This window comes from Polypterus senegalus, chromosome 1, assembly GCF_016835505.1.
Source record: "Polypterus senegalus isolate Bchr_013 chromosome 1, ASM1683550v1, whole genome shotgun sequence".
Classification (NCBI taxonomy): Eukaryota; Metazoa; Chordata; class Cladistia; order Polypteriformes; family Polypteridae; genus Polypterus; species Polypterus senegalus.
Window position 1 is genome coordinate 2,541,717 of NC_053154.1, and position 21,601 is coordinate 2,563,317.

The 21,601-nt window shown below is 46.4% G+C and overlaps 1 protein-coding gene across 1 annotated transcript in view; it reads left to right on the plus strand.

Annotated features, from left to right (window-relative positions):
- Positions 1-21,372, plus strand: part of nsmce4a (NSE4 homolog A, SMC5-SMC6 complex component) — a 50,129-nt gene extending 28,757 nt beyond the window's left edge. The window contains exons 9-11 of the mRNA XM_039739795.1: positions 2,796-2,844; positions 16,496-16,578; positions 20,803-21,372. Coding sequence (XP_039595729.1) covers positions 2,796-2,844; positions 16,496-16,578; positions 20,803-20,868 — 198 coding nt within the window. The 3' untranslated portion in view covers positions 20,869-21,372. The remainder of the gene's footprint in view (positions 1-2,795; positions 2,845-16,495; positions 16,579-20,802) is intronic.
- The last annotated feature ends 229 nt before the right edge of the window (positions 21,373-21,601 follow it).

Sequence of the window (21,601 nt, forward strand, 5' to 3'; positions counted from 1 at the left end):
TCCGCAGTTCAAAATCTGTCCCATGTCAGTACGTTGGCTTCTTTTATACCACATGAAAACATCGAGTCATTTCTAACGGGTGGGAGGGGTGCTGAAGAATATCCCAGCAAGCAAAGGGTGCAAGGCAGGAACAAACTCTGGGCAGGGTGCCAGTCCATCACAGGGTGACCACACACACAGGGAGAACCCGGAACATACCGCTGGTCTCCTTACTGCACCTCTGTGCCCCTCTTTTCATGAAAACGTGAAATTGAAATTTTTTCTCAGCTGTCACAACAAAGAGCACAGGGTAAGAAAGATCTATAAAAATATTTATTTTATTTTTGGATGCAATAAAACTTTAATGTAAAGTACAAATTGCCGGTGGGTACGGGTAGGTTTGGGTGCAGACTGCCTGTGATGGTGTGGGTCGGCTTCCTGCTCCCTGATTGCTTCCAGGAGCCTCTTGAACCCTGAACCATAGGGAGTCCTACACCGGGATGAGCCGAGGACACCCTGGTTCTGATCTCATTCTCTTCGTCTTCCTCCTTTCTATTGTTCAGGCTCTAATTGGGTGCCACTGCTGTCCTCCACCTACTCTGAGGTGTCAATGAGCCACCTGACTGACCCATCCCAGGTCAGTCAGCCACTCATTTTTGTTTGCGCCCGAACTGATCTAGATACGGAGCATTTTGTGCCATACGGATCGCTCCCTTTCTAATCTTCTTTGCCAGCTCCTTCTCCTTCTCTCCTTGTCTTCCTACGACACATACTAGCGCGTTTATGCAAGGACCCACAGTACTTGTTCCATTAGTTCCATTGCTCACATTTTCACATGAATGTTTGATCAACCAGTCACCCCATTTCAGCCTCACCGTGGTGTGTTCACCTGCACCCTTTTCACAGCTGGCACGCTCTGGTACCCGAGTAAAAAGCACGCTTCGTCATGGACCTCTCATCACACTACCACCCGTCGGATGGGCTGGGGTTTGATTTTCAGTACCTGCACGAAACTCCACAACAGACCAACCAGAGGTGAGAAAGGCATAAATGACGGCCAGTCCCTCGTCATCGTGCGTGTGCAGGAGCGGCAGGCTGTACCTCTGCTGTGTACCTTGTGACCGAGCTTACCGGCGTCCGTCACGTTCAGCAATATGTACGCACGAGGTGATTGAACATGGTGACAAATTATGGCACTAGGAGTGACCGCTCCGTATTCGTCCAGGTCAAAGCTAGTTTGTTTTGTTGAAATGTGAAACTTGAGAGTCGCTAACGAGAATTCATTGAAGGTTTAAAACTAAAATCCCTGAAACCTACGAAAAAAGTCGTAGTGCTGGGCCACCTTCAATTCCTTCGCACGTCTCCTTTCATCAGCATCTTTGTTTTGCAAATGGCCATGCATCTGTTCCAAATAACGATATCTACCGTATCTACTCACGTGTAAGTTCTCCCACGGATAAGCCAGGGCTTGATTTTACCGTATCATTGCCGGTATTTTATAGTGTCGGTCGTATAAGTCGAATGTGAGAAACTCACGCTAATGGTCCACGAGATTATGATATGCTAATGCCCACCCACCTAAGAGAGTCGCCACGAAGTACACGGCCTTTTCTTTTCTGTGTGTCGTGCCTACATGTCCACACAGTGATACCGGCGCTATTCCAAAGTGACATTTGCACTGCTTTGTGTTTTTTGTATCCCACACCCTCATACACCTTTACCGTAAGAGCATCCCTTATCTACGATGAAGCGTTCGATCAGAAGAAAATATGAGCTGGTTTTAAATTAAACGTCATTGAAATAGCGAAAGAAGTTGGTAACAAAATTCAATGTGTCTGAGAAACTGATGTGAGATTGAAGGAGGCAAGAAAAATTAAGTGTCCCATTTTTGAACAGGCGTATAAGTCGGGTCTGATTTTATGATTGATTGATTGACAGGTTTCAAGACCTGACTAATACGTGAGTACATACGGTAACTATTTACACCACGATAAACCGACTTGAGATCTGAGAGTTTTGTGTCTCACTTCAGCCCCGGCAGTGGGGAGATGGGATGGCAGGCTGCCTGCTGCTTGTGCTGATCGACACATTTACAAAACAAAAGACGCTAACAGAGAGGTGCAAAGGAATTTAAGGAGGCCCGGCATTACGAGTTTTTTCGTAGGGTTCAGGGATGCTAGTGTTAGGGGGTTAAAGAGAAAACCACGTGGGTTTTAGGTGCCCACTCTTGTTTGTGGAATTGCATAGACTGCCGTAACCCAAGACCCGCCTGTACGACCCTAGAAAACAGCCTGCCGACAGCTGGTAGTCGTTTTCCACATGTAGCCTGAGAGGTGAAGTGCCGTGTCACTAGCGTGGTAGTCCTGAAGAGAGTCGTGGGGGTCCGCTGGAGCGTGTGCTTCTTATAATAAAGACTTGGAGGGCACTCGGCTTAGCACGGGTCACGTAAACTAACATGGAGTACTGATAGCCAATGAATTACTCTGCAGAAGTGTGACGGCTAGCGGGATCTTTGTACCTGTGACAATTTGTTGTAATATTGATTTATTGAGCTTCTATCAACACGCCACCCCCCATACATAGTTCCACAAATATAACACTAAACTGGAATGGGGGGATCACTTCAGTAGAAAGCACAGTGGGCCCCCATTTCTAACGTGTCCTGTGACTTGCTGGCTGTGCTCACCGCCACCTCTTCATCTCTCCATTGTTGGTCTCCTCATGATGATGATGATGATGATGATGACTTCTGTTTGCTTGTGTGTGTCTGATTTGAGCCTAACAGATTTTATATGGGGGGTGTTCTTTCATTTTAGGATGGTCATGCAAGAATATATTTGGATAAGGACAAGATGCCCGTCATTGGTAAGAAGACCTTTTCCTTTTTGTGTTTTTTTTTTTATGGCCATTTAGCCCGATATGTAGACTTGTAAGCTCCTTTAGGATTTGGATTTCTTTTTTTATTTATTTTTGTGCTCCCTTTTTTTGAGTACTCCTTGTGTCCCAGAATCTCTCTCTGTACCGTCACGCGCAGGTGCTTTGGGTGTTACCTGCTTTATTCAGCTTCAGGTGTTGCTCTAAAATGACGTCGCTGGTGACGGATTTTTCTGTTTTCTATTGATGTGCTGTGTCCATGCAATTCACAAAGCTGCTTCTTCTGGTTTGTGGCACCGTGTCACCGGCCTGTCACTCTAAAGGCTACTCCGGGCCCTGTGGTGTTGGCCATTGTGTGTGCGAACCCAGTGCTGTTGAGCAGACGGTGAGTACAGTAGATAGATAAGTCAAGAGCTGGCAGGTGAGTTGGGAAAACCGGAAAAGACCGCGGGTGAGAAGTGAGGGGCGGGGGTCTGTGCCACGTGGCAGAGGGGAAGCCGTCCCACCACACAGGTGGGGCTTCAAAGTGTCCCCTTTTAGTTTTAGGGTAATCTGAAGTGACTTCTTCACAAACATACTGTTTATGCATTTGCCATGCAAAGTTGTGTTGTAAAGTTAAGCGCTTTCAGTAAATTCAACATATCTTACCCACACTGGTGCTCGACAACAGAGGCACCACCAGAAAATAAAAGCATTAAAACCTACCAAATAATGTCAAGACAAGACAGTTATTGAGCATTGATGTGTTGGGACTGCTTTGGCAAGAGATGGGACCTGCTGCACCGCAACGGGCCACATCTGAACTGGAGGGGAGGTGTATGAGGGGGCTAGGCGAGGGGTATGGGGGGGAAGCAGGGAGTTTAGAGCTGTACGCAGAAGAACAAACAAGGATGTAAAAATAAAAATGCGTAGTAATGTAAATTCTTACCCAAAGTTCAAATGTAGGAGTAACACTTTAAAAACAGCTTGTCTTAATGTTAGAAGTATCAAAAATAAGGTAAGTGTGCCGACGAGCAGAATTATGATATTATAGCAATAACGGAAACCTGGCTAAATAACAAAGATGGGGATGAGTGTAACAGAGAGGGATACACATTATTAGGAAGGATAGACAGGACAGAAAAGGAGGTGGGGTTGCTGTTTATGCCAAGCAGGATTTAAATGTAAGTCATCTTCAGTTGGATGATGAGCCCCATCTTAGTGAGGACGTGTGGCTTCACCTGGAAAATATTAGGGAAAGAGGTCTTATTTTAGGAGTGTGTTAGAGACCACCCAATTCAGACAGTCATTTCAACACACATCTCTTTAGTAATATCAAAAAGGCAAGTTTACAGGGGGATATTATAGTCATGGGGGACTTTAATTATCCAAATATTAACTGGGATAACCTTGCAGATGGAGGAACACAAGAGCAGAAGTTTTTAGAAGTAATCAGCGACTGTTTGTTAACACAGCATGTTAAAGAACCAACACGGGGTGAAGCCTGTCTGGATTTAGTATTCTGTAATAATCAGGAGAGAATTGAGGATCTCGAGGTGATTGGACCACTAGGGTCACGTGACCAGAATGTAATACAATTCTCAGTGTTTTGTAAGAGTGCAGATACAAAGACTAAAATTGTTAAGTTGAACTTTAGTAGGGCTAATGTGACAAAGTCTAAGTAGGATACACTGGGATAAGCTTTTAAATGTGGAGACAGTCGAGGAGCAGTGGAACAGGTTTAAAAATGTAATGCAGGACAGATACAGACCTACACTTGGAATTAATAGGAAATTTAAGAAAACTCTACAGTGGGTTAATAAAAACTTAAAAAATATTCAGGCAACTAAAGCGTATAAGACTAATGACTGCAAACTGAATCGTAGAGCGTATGAGAACATGAGGGCAACCATTAAGAAGGAGATCAGAGAGGCTAAAAGACAGTTGGAGAGGAATAGAGCAGATAAGGCGAAAGACGACCCTAAGAGATTCTTTCAGTATTTTAGTAGTAAAAGAACAATCAAGGAGGAGGTGAAGTGCATCAGAAATAGTAAAGAGGAATTAAAAGATACAGACAGTGAAATAGCAGATGCCCTAAACTCGCATTTCTCTGAGGTGTTCACAAGTGGATAACCTCAGAGCAGTAACAGGGACTACTAAGGAGGTACTGAGGGAATTGGAAATTGTAGAGAGAGAAGAGCTGCTGAGATTAAATCAGCTGAAGTCAAACAAATCACCAGGACCAGATCAGATTGACCCTCAAGTTCTTAAGGAGGCCAGCGAGTGCAAATATAAACCTTTGACACATATTTATAGGAAGTCACTGCATATTGGAGAGATTCTGAAGAACTGGAAAATGTTGAATATTATCATACAATTATACATAAAGGGTGACAGGGCAGATCCAAGCAACTATAGGCCAGTAAGCTTAACGTTCATCACAGGAAAATTAATGGAAGGAATTATTAAGGATAAGTTAAGATTGAGCAACACATGGACAGGAGTTGTTAGGAACAGTCAGTGTGGGCTCAGAAGAGGGAGGTCGTGTTTTACTAACATGCTGGAATTCAATGAGGAGGAAACAAAAGGATACGACCAGAGAGGAGCAGATGAGATTATTGATGTGGACTTTCAGAAAGCAGCTGATGAGGTGCCACATGAGAGGGTGGGCATCAAATAAAAGAAGTGGCAGTTCAGGGTGTGGTGTGTAGATGGTTGTAGAATTGGCTCAGACACAGGAAGCAGAGGGTGATGGTGTGAGGAACCTCATCAGAACTGGCCGATGTTAAGAGTGGTGACCAGCAGGGAGCAGTGCTGGGCCCGCTGATATTTTTAATATCTTTGAATGATTTAGATAGGAATATAAGGAACAAGCTGGTTAAGTTAGCAGATGATACCAAGATGGGTGGATTAGCAGATAATTTGGAATCCGTTATATCATCACAGAAGGACTTGGACAGCTGACAGACTTGGGCAGATTTGTGGCAGATGAAATTTAATGTCAGTAAATGTAAAGAATTACACATAGGAAGTAAAAATGTGAGGTTTGAATACACAATGGGGGTCAGAAAATCGAGAGTCCAGAAGGATTTAGGAGTCACAGTGGACTCTAAGCTATCGACTTCCCGACAGTGTTCAGAAGCCATTAAGAAGGCTAACAGACTGTCAGGTTATATAGCGCCTTGACGTGTGGAGTACAAGTCACAGGAGGTTCTGCTCAGGCTTTATAACACACTGGTGAGGCCTCATCTGGAGTCCTGTGTGCAGTTTGGGTCTCCATAAAGACATAACAGCACTAGAGAAGGTCCAGAGAAGAGCGACTAGGCTGATTTCAGGGCTACAGGGGATGAGTGATGAGAGAAGATTAAAAGAGCGGAGCCTTAAGGAGATGAAGAGGAGACCTGACTGAAGTGTTTGAAATGATGAAGGTTATCAGTCCAGTGGATCGAGACTGTTATTTTAAAATGAGTTCATCAAGAACACGGGGACACAGTTGATAACTTGCTAAGGGTAAATTTTGCACAGACATTAGGAAGAGAAGCACAGACACCAAGTGGAGTGAGTGACCAAGTAGTGTGGTGGACAGTAAGACTTTAGGGACTTTGAAAACTCGACTTGATGTTATTTTAGAAGAATTAGCTGGATAGGACTGGCGGGCTTTGGTGGGCTGAATGGCCTGCTCTCCTCCAGATTGTTCTGATGTTCTCATCTGTGTCTTGTGACTACACACACTAAAATACTTTTACGTGTCATTTTGAACTAAAGACTCCAATGTTTTGAGATCCAGTGATTTTAAAGCAAGACCAGCTGTTTGTGTTCCCTAAGTTCCACAGTTGTCTTCACACCCCGGGACGTGGGTTCCTCCTAAAACACCAAATTACAGTAAACCGTTCCTGCCATGTGGTTGGATTTGTTTTCGTTCACTTCCACATTTATATGAGAACGCTCAAAAGCTAAAAGAGAACGTATCCTCACCACACAATAAAATGCCGACCAGAATATGCGATCCGTGGATCTTTGTTGTTGTCACAAACATGCATCGGTTTTCTTTTATCGAAACTGAGCGTATTTTGTGGTGCTGCTCCATACCCCGTAGCCTCCATTGTAAAGTGCCGGTGCAGGCAGGCCAGTTTATTAAGTTTATACAAAACGCTGAACTTTAGGACCCAGTTTTGTGTGGCAAATGTATTTATATCAAGTTTGTGAAGAAATAACTTGGACTTCTCCTTTAATTGGCGTGTCGTGGGCTTCCTGTAATCATCCCTCAGAAAAATAAGAATCCATTGCAGTGTTTGGGGCTGAGCCTGGCGCTGTGGAGGACTCTGGGAGTTATTTTACTAAATGTAAACCTGGTGCCGTCACCCTGTCGTTGGTTTCTGCTGACATGAACCCTTTTTAGCCCCAGACATGGCTGCTCAGGGCACTTGGGCTCGCTTGTTTGCACCTTTAGCCCCCCCCCAGTATCGGCGGTCTACAGTTACACACGTAATCTATGAAGTGGCCGGCGTGGTGTGGCCTGCCAGTGCGTGTGCCGGAGCGGCTCTCAGTATCGTCAAGCGCAGGCCGTTTAGGTGTTTGCTCAGGTGTCGCTCATTAAACGCTTTGTTAAACTTCAAAGGTTTCTATAAAAGCGGCGCCTGTGCTGATGGAGTTTGGGATTTTCTGCTGATACGGTTTGTTCCTGCATTTCAAAAAGCTTCTTTTCTTTAGTTTTGTTGACCTTTTCCTTTTATTGTCCATTGTCACAGGCCTGTCTCTTTAGAGGTTGCTCAGGGCCTTGTGGTGGTGATGGACGTCTCGTGTGCTTTGCACGGGGACGTTGGTGACCTTACAGACCTGCCCAGCCCAGCCCACCCCACACGGCCCCTCTCGTGCTTTACCTGCACTTTGTGTTCTATGCCGTCGTGACAAATGTGTTTGGAGATTTTTCAGGTAAGGAAGACAAAAGTTTCCAAGGTTACTTAGTAATAATGGCGCCCAGAGTGTCCCATTTTTGTACAGCTGCTGCACATTTTGGACACTGGCATGTCCTTCGGGTCAGTTTTGACCCACCATTGACTTGAATGGCTCTTCCGCTGTATTTGGAGTAGTTCACGTCTCGTAAGAACCACCTGAATATCATCTGATCTAAAACGTTAGGTCATCGGTACTACAGGTTAAGATGGTCAATCAATATAAAATAAGTTTGGGGTGAAAGTCTGACATCCAGGGGACCTAAAAGGTGGGTCAAATAAAGACCCTCGAGGCACAGCATGGAATCCGCATTTGAAGCAAACCGTTAATTCCAAAGGCAGTAACGGAGTATGAAGACGTCGTCCTCTGAGGCAGATGTTCACTTCATGATGTATCCCATAATACCGCTGTGTTTGAATGGCAGGGCTTCACGCCTCTGCTTTGGTCACCACAAAATCTGAAGCCCCGCCGCCCATCCCTGAACGCTGCCTTCCATTCAGTAACGACGGTTGACTTTCCGTGCTCCTCATTTCTTGTCCGTTTCTAACATTCATTTACCAGTAAGATTCCTTCTGGGCCCGTAGGGGAAAAATCCTAAAAGTGGTTCTGGGTTTAGGCATCGTTACTCTGCACAGATAGCTGAGGCGTCTGCACCAGGGTGGCGTGGGATATCGAACACCCAAAGTTTAAAATGGTAAGTAAGGTACCAGCATTTTGGGATTTTCAGCTTTCCTCTCCGTGCCCCCCGATACCCCGCGACTCTCACTATTGCAGCTTTGTGAAAACATCAGGACACAAGCAATTTGAGGAGGCTAATAAGATTGTACGATGTGTGCAGTACAAGTCAAGGGCCGTTCTCCACAAGCTACTGAATAATAATCATAATAGGACATTGTACTTGTATAGCGCCTTTCCTGTGCTCCCTGTAGCACCGAGTGAGGACCCACCTGGAGTTCTGTGTGCCGTTTAATAAGTCGGAGCAGCGCTAGAGAGAGTCCTGAGAAGAGCTGATTCAGGACTGAGGGGTCCGCGCTGCGAGGACACACTGAGGGAGTCGAGCGTTTGCAGTTCACAAAGAGCTGATGGAGATGGTGACTTTAAAATGAAAACGGATGGAAACTGTGCATAACCGTTCAAAGAATCGGTTCAAAGAGTCGTTGAGCACGCAGGGTGGTGGGCAGGAGGACCTTCAGGTGAGGGGGACTAGTGAGCCTGCTGGGCTGCTTGGCTTTTTTTATTTTTATTAAAATAGTTCTAGTGCCGTGACGTTCTAACAGGCGCCCACCCACCCCGTCGTCCATTTCGCACTTGTCTATTAGTCACATGTTTCTTATCAGAGCAGATGGTTGAAGTGAGCCCGAGATGAGGCTTTGTTTGAACTTGGACTCCAAAAGCAGACGTCACCATTCAGTTTCTTTTGAAATTTTAAGCAGGTTAGAGTGGTGAAGTGGTAACAGGTTGGCCAGATCCTACCATCACCTCCCAGTGGATTTGCCATAGCGTGGGTACAAGTCCGAGGCATCCTGTGCGATTGACTGATTCTGAATTACATCAAGGCAAAAGTGTTAAATGTTGGCAGCCCACCACATAACAAGAAGAGGCTCACCATACGATGGCGATGATGAATATCCGATGGTCTCTCAGACTCACTAGGTGGGCTGACAACATGAACAAAGACATTAGGAGAAGAACAGGAGTGGCGCTGATCACTGATGAATTGCGAGGGGCTCGATGTCCTGCGTAATGAAGAAGATCGCCTGTCGACTCGGCCCAGATGGCAAGTGGCCATGTGGAAGACCCTAAAAACGCTGGCACAGTGGAATCAAGGAGGACGTGCAGCAGATTGACGTCGACCCGGAAGACGTCCTAGAAGGCATCGAAAGCAGCGGACCCTGCAGGGCAAATGCTAGGAAAGAAGGAGGGTGGTGAGGTGGTCCCCTTAAATTATGGAGCTGAACTTATGATGGCGACAGGTGACCTCCCAGACACACCCGTTGGTCGAATGTAAACATGACGGCGGCCCCCTAAGAACTGCAGGATGCTCCCAGAGGTTTGGCTCGGCCAGCTCGGTGTGTGTCGGGGTGTCGGGTTCATGAAATGCCCCCTCGGACTCGAAAGTCTTCCCTTCTCTTTGTCTTGCCATATCTTTTGTTTAAATCTCATTGGCCAGCGCTCAGCCCAAGCTTGAATGCCAGCGGCTTGTCGTTGTCTGTCTTTTAGTCTTTTATGAGGTGGAGTATCAAAGGCTTTCTGCAGGCACACTGGATGGTCTCAAGCCCTCGGCTGCTATCTGATGGGTTTATTTGCTTCCTGCTCCTAAAACTCCACCATAACAGTGAAGCGGTTCTCCCGTCTGCCCCTTGATCTTTTATGATCCCTTCCGGTGATATCGGTGGTGATATCAGTTGAGATAACGGCTCTGGGATTCCAGTGTTGGCTTTAACTTCTGGACACAATGTTGGCTCCCCGCCAGGCCCTCATTTCCTTGATTTGCGGTGACCTTCTCCAAGTGGCGGATGTCGTAATTTTCCGCTTCTTTAAAGACTCCAGGATAAGTGTTGTCCGGTCCAGGCGATTAATCATTAATTTATGGTCTCATTTTGTAAACCTCTCGACCCGCGATTAGCCTGCACACAGACACACCCGGTTAGCTTTGTGGCGTCCTTAACACAATACAAGCTTAGCACACTTGGACAGATTTACACTTCTGATAGGGCAAACAAATTGGTGGCTGAACTCCACTTTAACGGGCACAGTCCCTAAGAGCTGGGCAGACTGGCCATTCGACACGGGCCTCCTACTACTGAAATGAGGGCCTGCTGCTGCGGCTGCGTTACACTCTCCAACGTCCAGAAGTCCTCTCCTTGCCCACTGCACGCACTTCTGTGCTGTTTTCTTCTGTTTGGGATCCGTTTGTTTCTCAGATGTGAGGAGTCTCTTTGTGTTCATATTGGGGTGAACCCAGCGAGAGTTTCTGGCACACTCCTCTTCGGTGATGATGGACTTGCTGACGGCAGCGGCACAGGGAATTCTGAGGTGTGTAGAAACATCTGATCTGCTCAAGATGTGGTAAATGTCTGCAAACTCATTCTACAACAAGATGATGAGCCAAACATCCTGCTGAGGCAACATGGGAGTTTATCGAAGCTAAAAAAAATGGAAAATTCTGGAATGGCCAAGCCAGTCACCCGACTTCAGTCCAGTTGAGCAGGACTTACAGATGCTGACAAGCCCCCCCCCCCGAAACAAGCAGGAGCTGAAGATGGTGGCATGAGAGGCTTGGCAGAACATCACCAGAGAAGCCCCTTGGCACCAGGGGCCTCGTGTATAAATGGTGCATACTCACAAAAATGTTGTGTACGCCCGTTTCCACGTTCACACCGTGATGTATAAAAACTGAACTTAGCATAACGCCATGCACATTCTCATGCCAGCTCAATCCCTGGTGTACCCAAGTCCTCTGCTAGGTTTTGCAAACTGGCGGCAGGCACCCAGTGTCAACTTAGTGCTGCTGTTCCTGTGTGGTCTCCCTTTATTTTACAGATTCACATCCCTGACGCGGCTTTATCAAATATGCTGAAATTAAAATGAACCGCATATTGTTTATTAGTTTAAGGCATCTGATGACCGACCGACTGATTGTAATTAACTCGTAATAATATAGTGGTCCACAGAATGGCCAAACTGTTCCAAATACCATAGCTGCGTCAGCGTTGTTACCCTCAGTGCACCACTCAGAGTATTTTAACCTGCTGTACGTGAGCGTGGAATCACAGCTGTATAGTGTCGAGAGTGCAGAGGACTATCAGGAAATGACATCTACCCTGGAGGGCATTTATAACACCCGCTGCCTCGGCCATGTGCACAGCCTATTTGAACTGCTCCCATACAGTACAGCAAACGCTTCAGAGCCTTTCCTGTACGGACCTCGCGGTTCACAAACAGTTTCATCATAAGAGCTCTAAACGCACTCAGTCGGTCCATCAAGTGCGCCTGGTAGACTTGTTAGGACTTATACAGTAAGTACAGTCACCTCACTGGAAACGTGCGATACAGTTATAATATTACACAGCGCTGAGCCACTTTATGAATCATATGCACTCTCAGCACTTATGCAGTCATATTCTATATTTTATTGTATTATGATTATTATTTTATCATTTTATAGGAAAATAAGTTTATGGAGAATGTGCATATTGAATCTCACTGTAGCATATAATAACAATAAAGGAGTTCAATTCATTTCAGTAGAAGAGAGCGCCATGTGTTTACAGATGATGACGACTCGCTTCTAAGTCGATTTAGATTTCCAGGCCCTATCTTCTTGGAGCTCTTGATATCATTTTTAAGATGAAATGCATTGAAGTATGTGTATTACATTATACAGGTACATCTTCAACTTCATTTAAATTTATACTGGTAATAATTAAACGTGTGGACACGGTGTCGCTACGCTAGCGACGAGCTGGCGCCCCATTCAGCGATTGTTCCTGCCTCGCGTTCTATTCTTGCATAGATGGATTGAATAATTAAACGCTTGCTACGAAGATATTTCAATGTTCCTTAAAAGTTTTGAAGAATCGTCGTTCTCAGCTTACAGATGGCTTAGCGTCTATTACAGAGCTGATTGTGTGGCGATTGGGTATTTGGAGAAAGAAAAGAAAGGACAGGAATTGAGAGAGACAGGACTGCTACAATAAAGTATTTCATCGAAGGTTACACACAATCACTGCGCCACCGTGTTCTCATGTTTAATAATGTGCTTTAACTCCTATCATCATGAAAATGATATCACGTATACATCTCAGTATTTTAATTATTCAGAGAGCTGTAATATCACGAATGTCATGGACTCTGTGTCCTGTCGGAGGAACAGAAAGCTGGTTTAAGAAGCACGTAGTGATTGACACACACAGAGCACATAGAAGATCAAATACAAACCAAAGCATTTAACGTGCTACTTTAGTTATGATGGGATTTGAGAAACTAGTAAATTAAATGATTTTAAGATGAAGTTTATGATGTTCAACTTTAATGGCAAAATTAACTATGTGATTAAAGTGGAAATTTTGAAATTAAAGTTGACATTTCTTGCTTTTTTTCCCCCACTGTGTGCCTATTTTTTTTTTTTTTTTCTCTGTACCCTAATAAGCTTTCATACGACACTCAGACGGTGGGCTACGACTCGCCTTTTCACGGTGACTTTGATATCTGACAACTTTCGGGCACTGTGTGACTTTGTGAACTTGAACTTTCGAGTTTCTCCGCCACTCGGTCACTCGATCAACTTCCTTTTGTTGTTTATACCGTTGCTTAAGCCAACAAATTGTACGTTTTTTTCCTCACCTGCACTTCACATTTGCTGAAATTCTTTTTCTCCTGTGCTTTTGCCATTGTCTTTTCACAAAATACCAAACCTAAAGGGCTGTTTATATTGATTTGCATATTCAAAGAGGTGTAATTGCAGGAGGAGTCATGGTGGGGTGCCAGGCCCCTGCACGTGTGTTACTTTTCACGCTGGCTGGGATTTCTGGAGCAGAAGTGCGTGGAAGTTGGCCTACGCACGGTTTTGTGCATCTGGATTTATTTGTGCGTGCGCCATGTTTTAGTGTCAATTCTACACATGGCGTCAAGCATGTGAGAGATAAGTGACAAAGTCCTAAATATGACAACGGCTTTAATAGACCTCCTATTGCTGGGTCCAAACATCATGGTGCCCCCCTGAAATGTGTAGACAAAGTGTTGAGTGAGCACAATGTGTGCCAGTCCTCTTCAACGACAGTCTGCAGTGTGCACTTTAATCACAACGTCTCAAGTGTCTGATGTGTAATTTGAAACTGTGGAGCAGTAAATCAGTAAGAGAATTGTATCTTTGTCCCAAATATGCCTGCAGAGTTCAGACACTAAGAGGTGACGTGATTAGTGATGCCATCAGTGACAGAGCTCGGTCAGCAGAGGGCGGTGTCGGGGCTCGCCAGATGTGCTTCTTATGGTAGAGCTCAGGACACTAGATGGTGCCGATACCTTCAGTAAGAGAAGAATTTCAGTGGGCCCTGCACACCTTCAAGCATTTCTTGTCCCCTCGGACTTAATGACAGTGCAGTACTGATGGCCCTCTCCCCTCCCATTCTTCCTCGGTGTTGATGTCACGCGTGTTTGACGTTTCAAGATCTCACTAATCCTGATGCCTGAGAGTGGCAATGTGCTGCATGTTGATTAGTCTGAATTTCACCGAGTTCTTGTGTCATGGGGGACAGTAATACCCTGATCTCCCCGTGCCTCGGGTTTTCCTCTCATTCCCCCAAGTTATTTGCGTGTTGGCTCGATTGACAACCCCATATGAGTTGCCTGCACGTGAGTGGACCCTGGAAGAATAATGTGATTGTGTGCCGTTGATGGGCAGTTACATCTGTGTCAGTCTGCCATGTTACAAGAAGCTCACTTCTCGACTTTGACAAATTAGTGTCTCATAAGAGTGAGTCCACCCCTCACGTCAGTAAATATTTTATGACATCTTTTCATGGGACAACACTGAAGATGTGACACTTTGATACAACGTAAAGCAGTCCGTGTGCAGCTTGTATAACCGTGTCAATCTGCTGTCCCCCACACAGCCATTAATGTCTAAACCGCTGGCAACAAAAGTGGGTACTCTCCTAAGTGACAAATGTCCAAACTGTGCCCAATTCGCCATTTTCCCTCCCCGGTGTCATGTGACTCGTTAGTGTTATAAGGTCTCAGGTGTGTTAAATTTGGTGTCATCGCTCTCACATTCTCTCATACCGCTCACTGGAAGTTCAACATGGCACCTCATGGCAAAGAACTCTCTGAGGATCTGAAGAAAAGAATTGTTGCTCTCCATAAAGATGGCCTCAGCTAGAAGAAGATGGCCAACACCCTGAAACTGAGCCTCAGCGTGGTGACCAAGACCATACAGCGACAGGTTTAACAGGCCTCGCCACGGTCGACCAAAGAAGTTGAGAGCCACGTGTTCAGCGTCATATCCAGAGGTTGCCTTTTGAAAGCAGATGTATGAGTGCTGCCAGCATTGCTGCAGAGGTCAGCCCGGCAGTGCTCAGACCACATGCCCGCCGGACATGGCATCAAATTAGTCTGCACGGCTGTCATCCCAGAAGGAAGCTTCTTCTAAAGATGATGCACAAGACAGACAAGCAGACTAAGGACATGGATTACTGGAACTGATGAGACCAAGATCAACTTGTTTGGTTCAGATGGTGTCAAGCGTGTGTGGCGTCAACCAGGTGAGGAGTACAAAGACAAGTGTGTCTCACCTACAGTCAAGTATGGTGGGAGTGTCGTGGTTTGGGGCTGAATGAGTGCTGCTGGCACTGGGGAGCTACAGTTCATTGAGGGAACCAGGAATGCCAACACGTACTGTGACATACTGAAGCAGAAACTGGGCCGCAGGGCAGTATGCCAACAAGTTGACGACCCCAAACACACCTCCAAGATGACCACTGAGGGTAAGGGTGCTGGACTGGCCAAGCATGTCTCCAGACCTAAACCCTATTGAGCATCTGTGGGGCAGGTGGAGGAGCACAAGGTCTCTAACATCCAGCAGCTCATGGACGAGTGGAAGAGGATTCCAGTGGCCACCTGTGAAGCTCGTGTGAACTCCATGAGAGTTAAGGCAGTGCTGGAAAATAATGGTGGGCAGCCACACAGAATATTGACACTTTGGGCACAATTTGGACATGTGTCACTTAGGGGTGGACGTTAATGGCTGTGTGGGGGACAGCAGATTGACACGGTGATACAAGCTGTACACGGACTACTTGACATCGGATCAAAGTGTCACATCTTCAGTGTTGTCCCATGAAAAGATATCAACATTTGTTTATATAGCACAGTTTCATACAAAAAGTGGCTCAAAGTGCTTCCAGTACCAGATATCCAGTATCCAACCCGCTGTGTCCGAACTACAGGGTCGCGGGGGTCTTGCTGCAGCCAATCCCAGCCAACACAGGGCACAAGGCAGGAAACAAACCCTGGGCAGGGTGCCAGCCCACTGCAGATGAAAAGATATAAAATATTTACAAAAATGTGCAGGGTGGACTCACCTGTGTGAGATGCTGTACATGTTATGCCAACAATGTGTCCACCTGTTAAAAAAATAAAAAATGGAAGGGTGGTCTGTGCGTACTTTACGGTTTTCAGTACACGCAGGCTTTTCTGTGATTCTTGCTTATGTACATGAAGACCTCAGCCGTGATGGCTGCTGGGAACAGGAACACGTGTTTACGTCAAGAGTCTCTGCTAGAACGCGTCACTCCTAATGTCCCATCATTGTCACGACCCCGCCTGAGAAGGCCTGCTTTCTGAGATGGAAACCTTTACAGCCTCAAAGTGGACGCATTCAGGTTCTCGTTTTTACGTTTTGGGCTCGCGTCCCGCAGACGCTGTTTTCAGACGCATGGACACAGGTGGTGCTTTTTAAAAACGGATTCCCTTTAGAACACAATTTCAGGTGCCATGATGGTGATAAAATGAGTCTGGGAAAAAAACCCAAACTTGTCCTTTCATTTCTTGTGCATGTGAAGTGTTGCCTGATGGGAAAGTGGAATTCATGGAATTGCCCATTGGCTGGCGGCGGTGACGTGGCACGGCACTCCAGGACGTTTACAAGAGTGTGGCAGGTCTCGACAATGACAGCTGTGTCACTTACTTTACATTTTCTGTTTGGTTTCAGAACCTGTGATGGGCGGCAGTGAAAATGAAGGCCCGCAGGAGCGAATCCAGTGCGTCATCTCACTTACGCAGCGGGAGTGGCGGGTAAGCAGGCTCCTCGTTTCGATCTTTCCGTCGTGTTTGGTTGTGTGCGTTTGCTCCTCGTAAGTGTACGCCATTTTTGGCCACAGGAGAGAAGGCCAATGTGAAAGGAGAAGACCAGGCCAAAGAAAACGAGGAGAAATGCTCCGACCATTTCACGCTTATCTCGGCGTGGTGCTCTTCACGGAGCAGAGCCGTTCACCGCCATCGGGGATCGACTGGTCCCAGTGAACACAGCTGAGCCAGGGCGGCCGAGGCCCTGGCAATTCACTGCTCCAGATTTGGGGGTCACGCTGTAATCTCTTGACATCGGGCAGACTCTTACCCCTTGTGGATTAACAAAGCACATCAAATAAAAAAAGCGAAATCTTCCAGCAGTGAAGCAGCTTAACACGTGACAGGTGAGGCATTAGCGTTAGTGCCTTCATTTGATTACCTACCTGTGTTACACGTCCACTTCTGTTGAAATCAAACCTAAATGTCCTACGCATCTCGAAGTGTAGCCAGTCCATCCAGCATAACGCCTGAGGAGCCGAGTGTGGCCCTTCGATTTGTGGCACCGCACACGCTGACTAGACGTGCTCACTATGTTGAGTTTATGTCCCTGGCCAATCTTTACTGCAGACTTGTTATCTTATGATTTTACACAATCGTTCTGTTTTCTTCGAGACTGTGTAACAACAACAACATTTATTTCTGTCGCACATTTTTTTTATACAAATTATGTAGCTCAAAGTGCTTTACGTGATGAAGAAAGAGAAAAAGACAAAATAAATAAAAATTAGAATAAGGGAACACTAGTTAACATAGAATACGAGTACGGTCCGATGGCCAGGGAGGACAGAAAAAAAAAAAAAATCTGCAGGGGGCCACGAGACCACCCAGCCAGCCCCCTCTAGGCATTCTACCTGACCTCAATCAGTCCTCATGGTGTTCAGGGTTCTCATGGAAGGACTTGATGATGACGGTCATGTGGACTTCTGGCCTTTAATTCGTCAATGGAGGAACATCACGGTGCTCTGATCAGGTGGTGGTGGCGCAGCCACCCCGGAGAACTGGGAAAAAGAACAGAAGAAAAGTAGGGGTTAGTACGGATTTTGGAGCAACCATGAATAGCAATGATAATTAATTGAATATACAGAGCATCAGGATTAAACTAAAATGGAGTTATGAGAGAGCCATGTTACAGTGTTGTGTTTTCAGCAGTTTTATAAAGTGCTCCACCGTATCAGCCTGGTGAATTCCTATTGGCAGGCTATTCCAGATTTGAGGTGCATAACAGCAGAAGGCCACCCGCCTCACCACGTCTTTTAAGTTTAGCTCTTGGAATTCTAAGCAGACCCTCATTTGAAGATCTAAGGTTTGGAGTGTAAGATATTCACAGATATAAGATGGAGTGAGATTATTGAAGGCTTTGTAAACCATCAGCACAATTTTAAAGTCAATTCTGAATGACACCGGTAACCAGTGTAGTGACGCTCAGACTGGGGTGATGTCCTCGGATTTTCTTTTCCTAGTTTGGATTCTAGCAGCTCCATTCTGCACTCGTCGTAACTGATTGATGTCTTTTTTTGGTGGTCCAGAGAGGAGTGCGTTACAGTAATCTAGTCGACTGAAAACAAAACACGTGAACTCATTTCTCAGCATCTTTCAGTGATATAAGAGGTCTAACTTTACTTGTGTTTCTTAAGTGGAAAAATGCCGTCCTAGTGATCTGATTAATATGTGATTTAAAATTCAGGTCCGAGTCAATAGTTACCCCTAAATTCTTTACCTCTATTTTGACTTTTAATCCTAATGCATCAAGTTAATTTCTAACAACCTCATTATATCCATTATTGCCAATAACTGAAATTTCAGTTTTCTCTTTATTTAATTCCTAGTCATCCACTCAGAGACACAAGTCAGACATTGAGTTAGTGTATCGAGAGAGTCGGGGTCATCAGGCGCTATTGATAAGTCCAGCTGTGTGTCATCAGCATATCTGTGTAGAGCTCAGCTTTGTCTTTATTAACACATTGACTCCTAATACGTGATCTACAGGAGGACGCCATGTCCAGTGGTGGCCAAACATTTGGAGAATGGCCCAAGTGTTGGTGTTCACAGAGTCTGCTGCGTCAGATGTTTCTCTGGGATACTGAAGTAGAATGAGAAGCAGTTCAGAAGTTTCAAGGCTTTGATTGACAGTGACATGAAGTTTACGCACAGAGTCCATATTTGCAGTTTTGGCCCTTCTTTCTTTTTCCAGACCTCTGCATTTCACCCTGGCAGGCTGGCAATCAACTTCTGGGCCCAATCCTGGCTGATGGCAGCCACCCATTCTTACAGAATCAATGCTTGGAGTTGGTCAGAATTTGGTGGGTTTTTGTTTGTCCCCCCCGCCTCTCAAGGATTCTCAATGACATTAAGGTCTGGGGAGTTTACTGGCCATGAACCCCAAATTCTGATATTTTGTTCCCCAAGCCACTCAGTTGTCACTTTGGCCCCATCATGTTGGTCACCAAACTGTTCTTAGATAGTTGGCAGAAGTTGCTCTCGGAGGAGGTTATTCATGTCTTGAGATCGGGATGGGGGCAGGCACCCCCCAGTGCAGAGCTGGCTCAGAAATGGCAGGCGAAGACTTTTGGTGGATGGCATGGTGGGCGTCAAGAAGGGCAGCAAAGAAGCCATCAGGGACAGACTGATATTCTGGGATTGTTCTGCTGGGGTCAAGTCATTATCTCTGATGAATTCCTTTTGGGGCATCTGAAACAAAAAAAAAAAAAGATGAGCGGCACTACTATCAGTCCTGTGCCAGGCCAACAGTAAAGCATCCTGAGACCATTGATGTCAGCCAAGGAAGTGCAGGACTCGCCCACAATTGGTCCTAAGAACACAGCCATGAATGAAGAACGGCACCAAACCATCACCTGAGAGCAACTTCTGCCAACCATCTTAAGAACAGTTTGGTGACCAACATGATGGGGCCAAAGTGACAACTGAGTGGCTTGGGGAACAAAACGTCAAAATCTGGGATCCATGGCCAGGAAACTCCTCAGACATTAATGACATTGAGAATCCTCAAGAGGCGGCCAATTCTGATCAACTCCAAGCATTGATTATAGGCGGCCATCAGTCAGGATTGGGCCCAGAAGTTGATTGCCAGCCTGCCAGGGTGAATTGCAGAGGTCTTGATAAAGAATGAAGGGCCAACACTGCAAATATGGACTCTGTGCGTAAACTTCATGTCACTGTCAGTCAAAGCCTTTGAAACTTCTGAACTGCTTGTCATTCTACTTCAGTACACCTGAGAAACATCTGACAGAAAGCTCTAGAAACACTGAAGCTGCAGACTTGGTGAAAGCCAGCACTTGGGGGTCCTTCTCCAGACTTGTGGCCGCCACGACTCTCAGAGTTCCCCTCATAAACAGCTTTGGGGCTGCAGCGCCAAATACGAGCCCATCTGTGGCTAACACAAGGAAATGGAGGGCAGCGGGCGCCTGGCATAATGACAGACAAGTGGCGTCACAGGACAGTTTGTTCTTTTATTTGACGTTTTTTCGGTGACATTCGTAAAGGCACAGCTTAAGTTGTGGTGTGTTATGCCAGCGGCACATTAAATGAGGGGATCTCAAAGTTGACGAGTGCAGCGGCGGAGCTCACCAGATTACAGGACCAGAAGTCACCGGGCGTGACTTGCATGACGACTTCCCAGCACAGTGTCACATTCCCATGACGTTTATCAGAGCCAAATGCTTTATGGGTACGGTGGCTCAAACACGAGACGTCAGACAGACGAGCTGCTCTTCTGTTTTGCCAGGCCCAGGCCTGTTATTCCTCGTCGCTGCATTCTACGCGTTGGACACTTTGGGTCGAGCAGCCATTGGTTGTTGATTGTTACCCCCCAAACACACACACACACACACGCACAGCGGCCACACTTTAAATGTCCCATCTTGTCAGAGTCGGCGGCTGCCAGGTTGTCGGACTACACGGCTGCCACTCACAAGTGCCCACCACGACTGCCTCCTCCTCGCTACGATTCTACGAATGAAGTCAGCGACTGAAAAGCGTGGCAGGGGTTGTGTCATGTGACCGGGGCCTTTGCCAATTGTCGCTCTCCTTTTGTTTGTTTCCCTTGTGCCCGCTAAGCAGAGCGGGTGACGCTTAATTGAGCGATTTCTTGAAACCTGCTGGCACCTTGTGGCTCGACTCCTGACTGTCTCCTGTTTCTGTTTCCCCCTACAGGACATCGTCGAAACCTTTGAAATCACCGACGCGACGATCAAACGGCCTGCCGAGGCGTCCTCTTAGCGCCAGAAGTGTCCGATTCTGACAGCGGCTGCCATCCTTCTCGTATCCAGTAAGGGGCCAGCCACCACGTTCCCTGGCAGCATTTCTTCACCCGCCGAACAGTTCTGAAGTCTTAGCCTGTGGAATGACACGGGAGGGCTGGGGGTGCCAATGGACACCAAAACAAAATGGCCTCCGGGCCGTGGCACTCGTTTTGTGTGGGAGATTAGGATTTCACGTGGACAGAGCATCATGGGACCTCCGTTCACTCCTGCGTTGGCGTCACCAACTTGGTGTGTCTGTGCTGGAGTTTCTCTTGGGGTGGGTATCAGGCTGGGGTGTGGCAGAGGCTGCTGCAGAGTGCATTATGGCAGTGCCCACCTTCATGGCCTACGCCAAAGGGACCTTCCTGCTCTTCGGACTTCGCCCCGCCAATTTGATGCCTGCACTTGAACACGTCACCTTCTTTTAGTGGTCAGTGACATTAAATAATTTTGATTAAAGACGTTTTCCTGCTTCACCCTTGAGATGTGCATTTTGGGTCTGAATTGGCCGAGTGTGCCAGGTGTTGGAGGGGCACCTGACCCCGGTGACCACATAACGGGCAGTGTGGGCTTCAAATGAGGAATGGGGGAAATTGGAGGAGCAGGATAAAAACGAACTCAACTCTGACAGTGGCAGAGCGTGGCAGGGACGTAAAGAGATGGGCGAGTGGCAGATATGCCCCAACTGATTGAATCACTCGCACTGGGCA